The 13,305-nt window shown below is 39.7% G+C and overlaps 2 protein-coding genes across 4 annotated transcripts; one reads left to right on the top strand and one right to left on the bottom strand.

Annotated features, from left to right (window-relative positions):
• The first annotated feature begins 302 nt into the window (after positions 1 to 302).
• On the top strand, positions 303 to 5,580 carry LOC310998326 (uncharacterized protein). Of its 2 annotated transcripts, XM_083988310.1 has the most exons (8): positions 303 to 458; positions 715 to 795; positions 908 to 1,023; positions 2,007 to 2,089; positions 2,850 to 3,021; positions 3,379 to 3,446; positions 4,959 to 5,003; positions 5,320 to 5,580. In XM_083988310.1, the coding sequence occupies exons 2-5, from the start codon at positions 734 to 736 to the stop codon at positions 2,934 to 2,936; spliced, it is 348 nt and encodes a 115-aa protein (XP_083844436.1). In that variant the 5' UTR covers positions 303 to 458; positions 715 to 733; the 3' UTR covers positions 2,937 to 3,021; positions 3,379 to 3,446; positions 4,959 to 5,003; positions 5,320 to 5,580. The 2 variants fall into 2 exon arrangements, 1 of the variants encoding a protein (XP_083844436.1); XR_014595989.1 differs by lacking the exons at positions 4,959 to 5,003; positions 5,320 to 5,580 and adding an exon at positions 1,821 to 1,897 and having other exon boundaries at positions 3,379 to 3,460.
• A 1,412-nt stretch (positions 5,581 to 6,992) lies between these two features.
• LOC310998067 (uncharacterized protein) lies at positions 6,993 to 12,353 on the bottom strand. Of its 2 annotated transcripts, none has more exons than XR_014595965.1 (5): positions 12,198 to 12,353; positions 11,861 to 11,941; positions 11,633 to 11,748; positions 10,567 to 10,835; positions 6,993 to 8,733 (listed from the first exon to the last, which is right to left on the bottom strand). XR_014595965.1 is itself a non-coding variant. In XM_083987952.1 (5 exons), the coding sequence occupies exons 2-5, from the start codon at positions 11,920 to 11,922 to the stop codon at positions 8,611 to 8,613; spliced, it is 384 nt and encodes a 127-aa protein (XP_083844078.1). In that variant the 5' UTR covers positions 11,923 to 11,941; positions 12,198 to 12,353; the 3' UTR covers positions 6,993 to 8,610. The 2 variants fall into 2 exon arrangements, 1 of the variants encoding a protein (XP_083844078.1); XM_083987952.1 differs by having other exon boundaries at positions 10,567 to 10,649.
• Between the last annotated feature and the right edge of the window lie 952 nt (positions 12,354 to 13,305).

The raw sequence follows: 13,305 nt of genomic DNA, 5'->3' as shown, positions 1-13,305 counted from the left end.
GGCACTATTTGAGGACATTTCTAGCGAGAAATGTGTCTTTTACTTTACAAATATGTTGAATGAATGAAAATTAAGTTTTATTTGTAGCCTACTCCAGCGATATTTTATCCGACTGATTGGGGCACTGAATTATGATTATGACAACCTGATACTTTTTTCGTTTTGACGAAGATTTTTTCAGCTTGTAGTTGCTGTCGTGGTTGTTTTAAACGCTATTTTATGAATGTAATTTTTTTTTTCATTATTGTGGTAGGCCAACGTTTGGTGCATTATTTTAATCATAAACGTTATATTTATTCAGTTAATGTGTATTTCGTTTGTTAGTTATTACGAAGATTGCTCAGATTTCCATCGTTGCTATGGTTACAGTGAACGATCAGCTGATTTCATTGTGACTGACGTAGCTTCCGGCAAGTCCGTCATCGTCTCACCGACAGGCAGCCCCAGCCCCCGTTCAGGTAACGTAAACAAACAACATGGAAAATTGTGATAAAATAATTAACAGTTATAGCTATTTTACCTCCAAAAGCCAGCCAGTGTCGTCAACCACAAACAAAGTTTGACAGATGTGGTTGATCAAAGTTGTTAAACTGGCTAACTTTACTAGCTGCACTGTTTGATGTAGATTTTAATGATTAGGCTAACGTTAACATAGCTAGGCTAACATTAATGCTACATGCCAGCCCTCACTGTACTTTTCTCACTGTTTTACAGGTAACAGATAATACCTACAATGGCTACAGCTGAAGCTGAGTTCAATGAGATGCTCAGTAAAACGAAGAGCCTGACACAAAGGTAATTTAAATATCTTATTCCATGCATGGGGATCAGATATTATGATGCATTTGTGCAGGAAGTCTGTGTGGTTAACTGCATTACTTTGATTATATTGTGTTGTTTTTTTTAGGTCAAAAAAGAGGACAAAGGCATCAGACCTGCCACGATGGAGAAAACGTGATGATCATCTCTGTGTCCTTGAGGAGACCGGTGTGGAGATGCTTGATGAACAAGAGCCAGGATTTGGTATGTGATTGTGATAATTTGTGCATCATTATTCTTATTTTGGTAGAAAAACATCATGTTAGGATTTCTATGCGGATGTACCAGTCCAAGAAGCTTTCTGAAGTCTGTAGTAGTTGTAGTCGTAGGCCTGCACACCTCAACATCACCATAATACTTCATTTAGAATGTGATTTTCACAGGGCCTGATTTAAGCCACAGTACCACCTTAAATTAGCTCAGTGCAGCATCACACCGGTGCTCTTACCAATCATATTTCCAACACACGCAACATAACACCACCTGAGAACTCTCTCCTAAACTTCATATGGATGCTGGCAGAAAATGGAGTATGCCAGGGTGGGCTGGCTTAAATGCAATATTTACAGAGTTTTATGGAGTGGGTGATAAGCTCTTTCAAGGTGGACAAGCTGTGCGCAGAAAGAGGATGACACTTGTTGGAAATTCCCACGGGTCACGTGATTCCCGCGGGATGGGAGTCAAAGTTTTATTAATCCTGTGATTGGGACGGGACGGGAATAAAAAATCAACGGGAGCGGGCAGGAGCGGAAACTCCATTAATAGATGATGATTTTCAGCCGTGTTAAACTACCAAAAGGACAGATGCGTCCATTTTTGCCGTCATCTTTCAGTGAGCCAAAACTATTTTGGCTTGTGTTAGTTAGTTAAATGGGGAGTGGGCGCAGGAGACACACAATAACAACAAAATGCAACATTTTTGCAACATGTTTGGGTTCATTCAACTGAGATGGACATAAATGGACATGGTGTGTACTGTTTTTATTTTTTATTTTCTCCAGCTCTGAGGAAGGGGGCTACTTTGACGGGTGCTTCTCTGCAATGATGATGACATCCAAATGAGGGCCAAGCATGTACAGTAAGTGTTTTTGTGTATTTTCCACATAGATTCTCATTGAACTTCTTGTACTACTTGAAAGTTTATTTTTAAAATAACATTAGAAACTGTTTGTCTTTGTATGCACCAGGAAAGGGCATCTGTGGTCGGTCTCAGCTGAATGCAGCAAAGGCGAGGACAACGAGGAGGAGTAGCTCCAGCCTTGATGAGCAGGTGTGTATCATATAAGAGTTATGCCATCATGGCATTATTCTTTGTGCTCTAAATATGTATGTATATCCACACATCAGCTGACCCACACTATAGGCCCAGTTCCAATCCGCCCCATAAGACTCAGGCCCTGAACCCTCACTGACTAAAGTGACGTCAGATCTAAGACAGAGTGTGAGAGACTGTGAGGGTCCAGATGCTGTAAACATGACTGGAACAGCACTTACCCACTCTCACGACACGTTACCTTGACAACAAAATGTTGTTGACTCCGGTCATGAAATGATAATTCAATTTGCCTTGATGAGCAGGTGTGTATCATACAAGAGTTATGCCATCATGGCATTATTCTTTGTGCTCTAAATATGTACAGGCAAGTACCGTATAATAACATTCTTATTCTTGTTGATATAGTCCTCAACTATATTCTCCTAAATCTATGCAACCAACATGTTTCACTGTTTAAGCTGACACACTATACTCTTCTCTACAAGTCATTTTGCACTTCATCTATTCACAACCGTACTACACTTGAATAATTGATTAAGGTTTCACTAACTCACTTTCACAGACTAACAAAAACCCAGCAGTTGAATGAATCTATCTATTGGGCTCTTTTGGTTTTGTTTTGTTTGTTTGTTTTTTGAAAGAAGACAATAAGAGTTTAATTGCAATTTTACTTACTACTTTTTGTGTGACTGTTAATATATTTTCACCATCAGTACAACAATTACTGCTATTAATGCTGTATGCAATCCTACAGGGGAGAGATCTTCGCATATCCCATGTTCTCAAGTCCTCCAGTCTTCTGTATGGACGTAGTTGGCAAGTACTGGTCCTACATAAATGAAGCCTGCCCAGAATACAGCCACCTGACCACCATGACGTCCTTGTTGTCTGTGCTTTATGCCAAGGCATATGGCATCAAGTGAGAGGTAACTGTAACTGTTTCAGCACTTTCAGCTGACTGACACTATACTCTTCTCTCCAAGTTATTTAGTACTTTATCTGTTAACAACTGTACTACACTTGAATGAAAATCAGTGTTGATCAAGGGTCAAGATCTTGTATACAGGGATGCACATGTACAGGCAGGTGTATATGCATTCACACACATCCATTATGTAGATAGCATCACTAACATTAAGAATTGCTCAAATTATTTTCTAAGTATTAATATTTGTATTCATGTCATTCATGGATGTCTCTATCAAAACAAGTGTTTTAGTCATTTCAGTAATTTAGCTTTTTGTGCTTTTATGCTAAACTTACAAACTTTCACTCATTTCCAGACTGTGACGTCCACATAAACCTGTAGAGCTTCCCTTATTCCAAGATTGTGGGGCAAAGGATTACCAAAGTAAGTTGTCCTTGTGGTGGTTGTTGTTTCTGTTGTTTTTAGTTGAATACTGTTTACTAGTGTGCAGATATTACAAGGGCTTCTACCAACACTTCTCATCTTTTCAGGGTTTTATGTAGGCTACATGAACCATTTAATATACACATTCACCATGCAGAGGAGAATTGGGCAAGTTGAGCATAGGAGCATCTAAGTTGAGTCCCCCCCCCGACCCCCACCAGCTCCCACCTCCCCCTTTACTTCATATTCCACCTGTCCAGGTGGCAGGTGAACACAAACTGCAGTGACCTGCTGCTGAGCCACCAACTCACTGAGCTTTGGGGAGTTTTGTGATTACATTGCATCTTGGGAAGAATCCTTCATCTTTCTCTTTTAAAGTAATACATGGCTCACCATAAACAGCAGCTTGTTTTCAGCAGCGTACTTATTGTAATCATAATCCAGAATCCTGATTTAGTAATCAGGACAAGTAAAGACAAAATACATTCATTTAGGAGCGTCAAGTGAGCAGATGCCCCATATGTAGAGGCTACAGTCCTCACTGCAGGCGGCCCCGGTTCGAATCCCGCATCGGGCAGTCCTTTCCTGCATGTCATTCCCCCTCTCTCTCTCTCTCTCTCTCTCTCCCTCCCCATTTCCTGTCTCTCTCAACTGAACTAAAAAAAGGAAAAATATAAAAATACATTCATGTAGTGTATGTGGCAGGTGGCACAACGTACCCCACAGTTACCATATTGACTTTAATACTTCCCACAGCTAAAAAGTTTCAACTGATGCATACTACACATTTATAATAATCTCTTTTGGTCTAAACACAATTCTCATGAAACTTGTGATTGACAAAAATTCACTTTCGAGAGTAAAAATGTTTTTTCGGACATAGATGTCTAACCGTTTAACCCATGTGGTTCTTACGTCACAAATTCCATGAAATGATGCCTTCCTCGGTCCTCCTAAATATTTGGTCACATGCTCTATTTTTCTTAATGGTTCCCTAGCAACAAGGGGTGGCTCAGCTTGCCCTATGCTGCGTACCACAGTCTCCCCTACAGATTTACTGCAAACTTTCTATAATCACCATTTCACCACACACAGTTTAAAGTTAAGATCTTATGTTATAATAGCCTGACAAGCCAGACTATATCATTAAAATGTCTAGTCTGGCAACGACCGGTAGACCTCGGCTCAATCCAGGGGGCGGGATGAAGGCTGTCTTTCAAACTGCCTCTGCACGTAATGGGGTAGTGCTTGAGCGCTACGACTAATCAGAGCAAAGAGCAGGATGACGTTAGCCTGACAAGCCAATTAAAATGTATGTCGTCATGGCGTTAAGCCGCCCAACGACTCTCTAAACAGATAGAGCGCTGTGATTGGTCAACACAATGTTTTTGCTGCCGCTAGGGTGCGTCTAGATTTCTAGGCTAATGTTATAATAGATATTATTATAGATTATTATTTCTGCTTATTTTTTGTATTAATTTTCAGTCATTTTGGTTATTGCTTGTTTTTCAGGGGTTTAAGGGAGGTGAAGGTGAAATGGCTGCCCTGCTCGAAGAGGTACAGTATGTATGTTGTGTCATCATAGATGCATCACCACAAATGCAACATCTCAAATTCTGTGCACAACTTTGCCATGAAGCGTAGCTGTATGAGAGGCTTCTGGGTTACAGGGTGAACATTCATGCTGGAGTAACAGATATAGTTCAGAACACTGTAGTTACCAATCAACATTGAATGCAAGTAACACCATACAGTATTTCTAAAAGAAGTGTGTATATCATGTTCAACATCATGTTTAATTCATGATTCATTGATACTAAAGCAACTGTTACTAAAAAGAATTTCTCTTTTTTCCATTTCTTCTTTCTCGTAGCAACATGATGGAGAGATTCCTGGGTGCCACACAAACAGCTTAAAACAATGTACAATTATGTGGTTAATGATTATAGTTACATTGTTATGAATGATTGAGTGGTGGATCAGTTGATAGATTGGTTAGTTATGCTTATCCAATTGTACAGTTTTTGTGTGTTTTTGTCCTTTTAATCATTTTTTAAACGGTAGTCCATGAGTTCATCAGTTGTATACTGTATTCATGTTTGAAAATCTCTTCCCACAGATAACAAAATAAAAGTATCTGCATTCATCAACCCGAATGGAAAATATGCATGCCTGTTAATTGAAGAAATGTAGTACATTTGAAACATTATGTTCTCCAGAGTACAGTTTACCTTGTAGTATGTGTTGAATAAAGGTTGCCTTAGACTGTCATCTTTCAGATTTCGTTTTTATGAGCATTTGCATATAAGCCCATCTTGACAAGTCCATCAGTGGAAGAAGAGAAGACCAAGAAGGAAGGGCTGATCTCACTCAACCAACACGATTGACTGCTTCATGGCTAGAGGATATTTCAACAGTGATCCAACTTCCCAAACACAGCCACTGCAATACTGACAATAACTATAGACAAAAACAATGGTTTCTGTGTGTGTGTGTGTGTGTGTGTGTTTTGTACAAATGAAACAGCAATCACTAATACCTTTCACTAATGCCTTGGAGAAAAGGAAGGTGAGGAGACCATATGGCTTTCAGCCATTATAGAATAAGGTGTTATAACAGACTTATAACAGAGTTATGTAATATTTTTTTATATACTTGGGGAGGAGGGGTATCCCATCCAACATACAGTGCACTTGTGATTGTAAGACTGTAACATATCCTAAATTTGGGGGAGGGGCTAACACAAATCAAAACTGCAGTATCAATTTGGTGTAGATTTATAAGAGAAATTTAGATTTATAGATAGATTTTTATCAGGGCAAGTGGGAAAATTGTATAGAATGATTGGTTAGGCTATTTAAAGTTTTGTTCTCTGCTGCTGACCTCCTTTCTCAGAGTCAGGGCATCCTAATTAGAGAGAGGACAGCTGGTCTTCCTTGTCTGACCTTTGTGTAGATGTAGATTATGAGGAAAATTAGTCTAAACTGGTCAAAATTTTAAAGTCTAACAGTGTATAAGTCAGACACCAACATCTTGAACAATTTTTGGCCACTCACTACCCCTGAAAACATGTTTAACTGATTTCATCCAGTTAGGCTCATAGATAGGGCTAGGAACGTATATCTCAAAGGGCCATAGTTTTCAAGCAAGATGAAAATTAAACTTTGTCGTAGGACAACAATGAAGACATCGTTGGAAAGGTCTTGACCTAGGGAGTAACATGTGTCAGTATGAAAACTGAGGTCAGCTCTTGCTCCCCACAAGTGACCTTTGAACCTTGATCCTGACACACTTTTAAAGGCTTCTAGAGCAGCAACAAAATGTGCTACAGACAAGTTATACACATTTTTGGAAAGCTCTTGACCTCTACTATCAGGTCCAATGGCAAACCAGCAGGAAGGGGTCAAGAATAGGGTCAAATATGGCACAAAACACATTTTCTCCCTTTTAACAGGAACACACATCAAATCTGACCAAACACATGTGCTCGGCACCCCAGAAAACCTATAAAAAGATTACAATGTTCCTGGTCTTAGACAAACATAATAGGGAAAACACATTAGAACTACAACCAACATGGCGGAGCGCACATACAGTCAACGTGTCACTATGGCAACATGTAGTTCTTGTGTCGTTCTCCTGGGTTGGGGTTGGGGTTGTCACACTAGGGTTCAAAAAGCGTCTATTCGCTCATTCTTTAACAAAAAACGCATAACCATGACATATATGTTTATATCGTGAGAGATTGTATGTTATAAAATATAAAAATAGTAATGTATTAGTGCTAGTTTAGACGTGATTTCTGCCACGCTGTTTCGCGGTCTGAACGGGATGCGTTCAAAGGCAATAGGATTAGGCAACGTTTCAAAACGGAACACCCAAGCATCATTCCTCGACACATTTTTGTTGCTATAAAGTGAGAGTGTTGTTTGAAGACTGTGTTCATAAAATGTGGCTTAAAAAATATGCAACCAGATGGGTTAATAGCCAGTTTAGCTTACATTAGAGCATTGAGCTATTGAACGCAGCCCAAGGTGTCCAAGGCACACAACAGAGAGGTTACAAGAAGTTGTCAGAGAGGAGATTTACTATATCAATTTTATCAATAAAAGATGGCTACATCTATCCAATGCAATATGGTGAAAAACTCAAAAGATTGCAGATTTCAGTGTAGCCTATTGAAATGAAATTATTATATATATTGGAATATGGTGATAGAAAGAAAATTGTGTTTTAAATACTAACGTTTCTGTACATTTGCAGGGTCAAGAAGTGAAGGAATCAAGGTCATTTGATTTGAATTCATTTAATTGTCATTTTATAACACAGGGTGGTAAAAACAAAACTTAAAGAGTCATTTTCATACTACAGATAAAGAATACATACACAGATCATTACAACTAGAATAAAACATGGTTAAGTAAGACCATCTACACATATTTATACACACATACACATTTAGTGGTGGAAAATCTAACCACTTACGGCATTGCAAGTTTATCTGTATAGCCTGTTTTTACAAACACTTTGTCTCCAAGGTCATTACATAGCAACAACATCCTCTGCCCTTAGACCCTCACATCCACTGAGGAAAAACTTCAGAGAGAAAAAAACAGGAGAAACTTCAGGATGAGCAGCAGAGGGATCCCACACCCAGGACGGCCAGACGGGACATAGATGTTGGACATAGAGTATACAGGACATATAGTATACAGAGAAGAAAACAGTTCACAACAAGCAATAGGAAGTACTAACCTTTACAGTTTTGAGGAAAAACGTTTAATCTACTTTGTCGTTGACTACAACCCAACAGTACTGTGGTGATGAAAAATGGTCACGAAATAAACAAAGCCCTATACACCTGGCCTGATCTGTTTCACAAGAATGTATTAATTTATCTCCTCCTTGTGGGTCTCTGGGCTTTGCCTTTGCCTGTGGAGATGCTGGTGTGTCTGGTGCAAAGAGAAGCTAAAGACTTTCATGAGCCCCTGTTGGTCACTTTTTGAGTCGGGTTTTAACTGTTTTAGTATCATGTTGTGCTCACTTACTGTAACTAACAACAATGTAGTCGGACTATTCCACTAAAATACCTGAAATACAATAGTCATGTAATGCTAAAATGTAGTGAAATGTAAATCATAACTCTATAACAATGTGTAACAGCCTAAAACAAACCTCCCTTACTCATGAGCTTAGTGATAATGGCAGTCCTGGAGAGGAAAGAGTTGCCCATTTCCTCCACCAACGTAGATCCAGCTCCATCCTGGTTGTCTGCTCCCCACTTTATCTGTAATTAAAGAACAGTGCACATCATTAGTCTGAGTCTGAGTGGAACATTCATCAGTTTGCTTGAGCGTTGTAATCCAGCACGCTCACTGGATTTGAAACTTTCCAATGACTGTCAGCATTATCATGCTGAGTTTCACCTTTAATAATGATAAACCATGTATTACCTTGTGTCTTATGGGTTGTAGAATTCAATACAATTATGTTAACATCATCAAATTATAGCTAATAAGAACTGTTAAATATCACTGTAATTGGATATGAAACGAATAATAAATAAAATGATATTGCACTTGATGCCATATGCCTTGGGATAAAGCACAGACAACAAGGACTTCATGGCAGTCAGGTGGCTGCATTCTGGGCAGGCTTCACTTATCATAGTTGCGTACACCCTTAATAGCAGTAATTGGTGTTGTACTGATGGCAAACATATTAACAGTCACACAAAAAAGATGAAGCTAATATTGTAGTTTCAAAAAAAGAGCCCAATAGATAAATTCATTCAACTGGGTTTGTGTTAGTCTGTGAAAGTTAGACAGATTTTCATTCAAGTGTAGTACAGTTGTGAATAGATGAAGTGCAAAATAACTTGGAGAGAAGAGTATGGCCCAATTCCAATCTGAGCCCTTACGGACACACTGACTAGGGTGTACTCACACTAGGCACACTAGACTAAAGTCCTGATTCTATTGCCAGTGTGAGTGCAAGTGTTCCGTACCTGAGCACGGTACACTTCCCTGGCTCGGCACGGTTGGTGAGGTGTGCACGGTACGCTTGGCCAGGAATGCGCACACATAATGCGCCGCGGGCTCGTTCTCCACCTCGTGTCTGCAACCGCGTGTAAACAACAGTCACGATTGCGTCGCGCCATAAACATAGCTAGTTGACATCGCTTTGATTAAACTTCAAGATGTTACCATGACAACCGGTCAAACAATTAAAAAGCGCTGTTCTTTCTGCAGTCAGAGCGCATCCGCCGTGTTGGTATATTATCAACGCGATGACGTATGTGTCGGAGGCAACCGTGCTTCAGCATGCTTGGGTTCGAGGTAGTGTGAGTGCGGGCCAGCGGGGGACAGGGGAGGGGGGGCATTCGGGCTTCAGCACGGTACGGATCAACTGGCCCTAGTGTGAGTGTGTCCTTAGAGGCGCATTAACGGGAATTCCGTGAGTGTGTGAGGGCTGTTCCGTTGTCAGATCATCAAGTCAGTGAGTCAGTGAATGAGCTGCCCCCTTACCGTAATTTAGCACTGATGCATGGTGATGCCGTTGGAACGCAAGTGTTCAAAAAAAAAGCAAAAAGCAAATAAACAAACGTAGTCAGAGAGAGCTCCGCCGGTCTCTTTATTGTTAATGGACAGGGGCAACAAAAAAATAAAAAAAGAAGTTTACCGTCAGTATTAACATGTGCAGTTTGCACACGTTAATACTGACGGTAGTAGTACTGCAGAGTATTGATGATGATTTGATCAGATCTGATCCAGGAACATTTTGTTTTGAGTCCGTCCCCCTCACACACTTTGTGCGTGTTGAAATTACAGTAAATTATCATTTCATGACCGGAGTCAACAACATTTTGTTGTCAAGGTAACGTGTCGTGAGAGTGGGTAAGTGCTGTTCCAGTCATGTTTACAGCATCTGGACCCTCACAGTCTCTCACACTCTGTCTTAGATCTGACGTCACTTTAGTCAGTGAGGGTTCAGGGCCTGAGTCTTATGGGGCGGATTGGAACCGGGCCTATAGTGTGGGTCAGCTGATGTGTGGATATACATACATATTTAGAGCACAAAGAATAATGCCATGATGGCATAACTCTTATATGATACACACCTGCTCATCAAGGCTGGAGCTACTCCTCCTCGTTGTCCTCGCCTTTGCTGCATTCAGCTGAGACCGACCACAGATGCCCTTTCCTGGTGCATACAAAGACAAACAGTTTCTAATGTTATTTTAAAAATAAACTTTCAAGTAGTACAAGAAGTTCAATGAGAATCTATGTGGAAAATACACAAAAACACTTACTGTACATGCTTGGCCCTCATTTGGATGTCATCATCATTGCAGAGAAGCACCCGTCAAAGTAGCCCCCTTCCTCAGAGCTGGAGAAAATAAAAAATAAAAACAGTACACACCATGTCCATTTATGTCCATCTCAGTTGAATGAACCCAAACATGTTGCAAAAATGTTGCATTTTGTTGTTATTGTGTGTCTCCTGCGCCCACTCCCCATTTAACTAACTAACACAAGCCAAAATAGTTTTGGCTCACTGAAAGATGACGGCAAAAATGGACGCATCTGTCCTTTTGGTAGTTTAACACGGCTGAAAATCATCATCTATTAATGGAGTTTCCGCTCCTGCCCGCTCCCGTTGATTTTTTATTCCCGTCCCGTCCCAATCACAGGATTAATAAAACTTTGACTCCCATCCCGCGGGAATCACGTGACCCGTGGGAATTTCCAACAAGTGTCATCCTCTTTCTGCGCACAGCTTGTCCACCTTGAAAGAGCTTATCACCCACTCCATAAAACTCTGTAAATATTGCATTTAAGCCAGCCCACCCTGGCATACTCCATTTTCTGCCAGCATCCATATGAAGTTTAGGAGAGAGTTCTCAGGTGGTGTTATGTTGCGTGTGTTGGAAATATGATTGGTAAGAGCACCGGTGTGATGCTGCACTGAGCTAATTTAAGGTGGTACTGTGGCTTAAATCAGGCCCTGTGAAAATCACATTCTAAATGAAGTATTATGGTGATGTTGAGGTGTGCAGGCCTACGACTACAACTACTACAGACTTCAGAAAGCTTCTTGGACTGGTACATCCGCATAGAAATCCTAACATGATGTTTTTCTACCAAAATAAGAATAATGATGCACAAATTATCACAATCACATACCAAATCCTGGCTCTTGTTCATCAAGCATCTCCACACCGGTCTCCTCAAGGACACAGAGATGATCATCACGTTTTCTCCATCGTGGCAGGTCTGATGCCTTTGTCCTCTTTTTTGACCTAAAAAAAACAACACAATATAATCAAAGTAATGCAGTTAACCACACAGACTTCCTGCACAAATGCATCATAATATCTGATCCCCATGCATGGAATAAGATATTTAAATTACCTTTGTGTCAGGCTCTTCGTTTTACTGAGCATCTCATTGAACTCAGCTTCAGCTGTAGCCATTGTAGGTATTATCTGTTACCTGTAAAACAGTGAGAAAAGTACAGTGAGGGCTGGCATGTAGCATTAATGTTAGCCTAGCTATGTTAACGTTAGCCTAATCATTAAAATCTACATCAAACAGTGCAGCTAGTAAAGTTAGCCAGTTTAACAACTTTGATCAACCACATCTGTCAAACTTTGTTTGTGGTTGACGACACTGGCTGGCTTTTGGAGGTAAAATAGCTATAACTGTTAATTATTTTATCACAATTTTCCATGTTGTTTGTTTACGTTACCTGAACGGGGGCTGGGGCTGCCTGTCGGTGAGACGATGACGGACTTGCCGGAAGCTACGTCAGTCACAATGAAATCAGCTGATCGTTCACTGTAACCATAGCAACGATGGAAATCTGAGCAATCTTCGTAATAACTAACAAACGAAATACACATTAACTGAATAAATATAACGTTTATGATTAAAATAATGCACCAAACGTTGGCCTACCACAATAATGAAAAAAAAAATTACATTCATAAAATAGCGTTTAAAACAACCACGACAGCAACTACAAGCTGAAAAAATCTTCGTCAAAACGAAAAAAGTATCAGGTTGTCATAATCATAATTCAGTGCCCCAATCAGTCGGATAAAATATCGCTGGAGTAGGCTACAAATAAAACTTAATTTTCATTCATTCAACATATTTGTAAAGTAAAAGACACATTTCTCGCTAGAAATGTCCTCAAATAGTGCCAAATAATCACATTTTATCCGCCAGAAAGCTTAATGAATAATGTTGAATATATACGTTTTCAATTTTCAAATTCGCAGAATATGTTACAAACAGAAGCTTATTTGCATTAATTCAACATACATTTGGAAACTAAAACACACATTTCTCGCTAAAAAAGTCATCAAAACCATGCCAAATATATCCTAAAATGTTGTTTTTCCAGCGAAAAAATAACGTTGTACAGCCACATGTAGAAAACGTTGATAATGAACGCAGCAATTGGCTCACGTTAAATGAATGGGCAACGTAATGTTGGCGTATAACGTATTTTCGCTCGGAAACGTTGATCCTGGACTTTTCTGGAGTTTGCAGAATAGTCCATAGTGAACGTTTCTTTCTGGCGACTGGGTTGAAAAATAAGTGCATGTCAGCTTTTACATTAGACTTCTGGTAATAGAATAGAATTCTCTTGTTTTAATACACAAGTAAAAAATTATAGGTCACCTTCTCACTGCAACATTTTCTTAGCATCATGTAAATTTATGAATGTGTAACTGTGTATTTGTTCATGTACTCAGCACTCAGAACAGTTTTCCCATACTTTGTTTATTCATTTTGAAATGACCTATTTGTAAATTGACCTAAAGAGCTGCATTGTCATAGATGTAGCC

The sequence above is a fragment of the Trachurus trachurus genome, assembly GCF_905171665.1.
Source record: "Trachurus trachurus genome assembly, chromosome: 15".
NCBI lineage: Eukaryota > Metazoa > Chordata > Actinopteri > Carangiformes > Carangidae > Trachurus > Trachurus trachurus.
This window is presented reverse-complemented; position numbering and strand designations above follow the sequence as displayed.

Coding starts and splice junctions, on each gene's coding strand:
- LOC310998067 (XM_083987952.1), bottom strand. CDS start 11,922: ATGGCTACAGCTGAAGCTGAGTTCAATGAGATGCTCAGTAAAACGAAG. Junction 11,749..11,860: donor ACGAAGAGCCTGACACAAAG/GTAATTTAAATA, acceptor TGTTTTTTTTAG/GTCAAAAAAGAGGACAAAGG. Junction 8,734..10,566: donor GCTCCAGCCTTGATGAGCAG/GTGTGTATCATA, acceptor CTTTAATTACAG/ATAAAGTGGGGAGCAGACAA.
- LOC310998326 (XM_083988310.1), top strand. CDS start 734: ATGGCTACAGCTGAAGCTGAGTTCAATGAGATGCTCAGTAAAACGAAG. Junction 796..907: donor ACGAAGAGCCTGACACAAAG/GTAATTTAAATA, acceptor TGTTTTTTTTAG/GTCAAAAAAGAGGACAAAGG. Junction 2,090..2,849: donor GCTCCAGCCTTGATGAGCAG/GTGTGTATCATA, acceptor GCAATCCTACAG/GGGAGAGATCTTCGCATATC.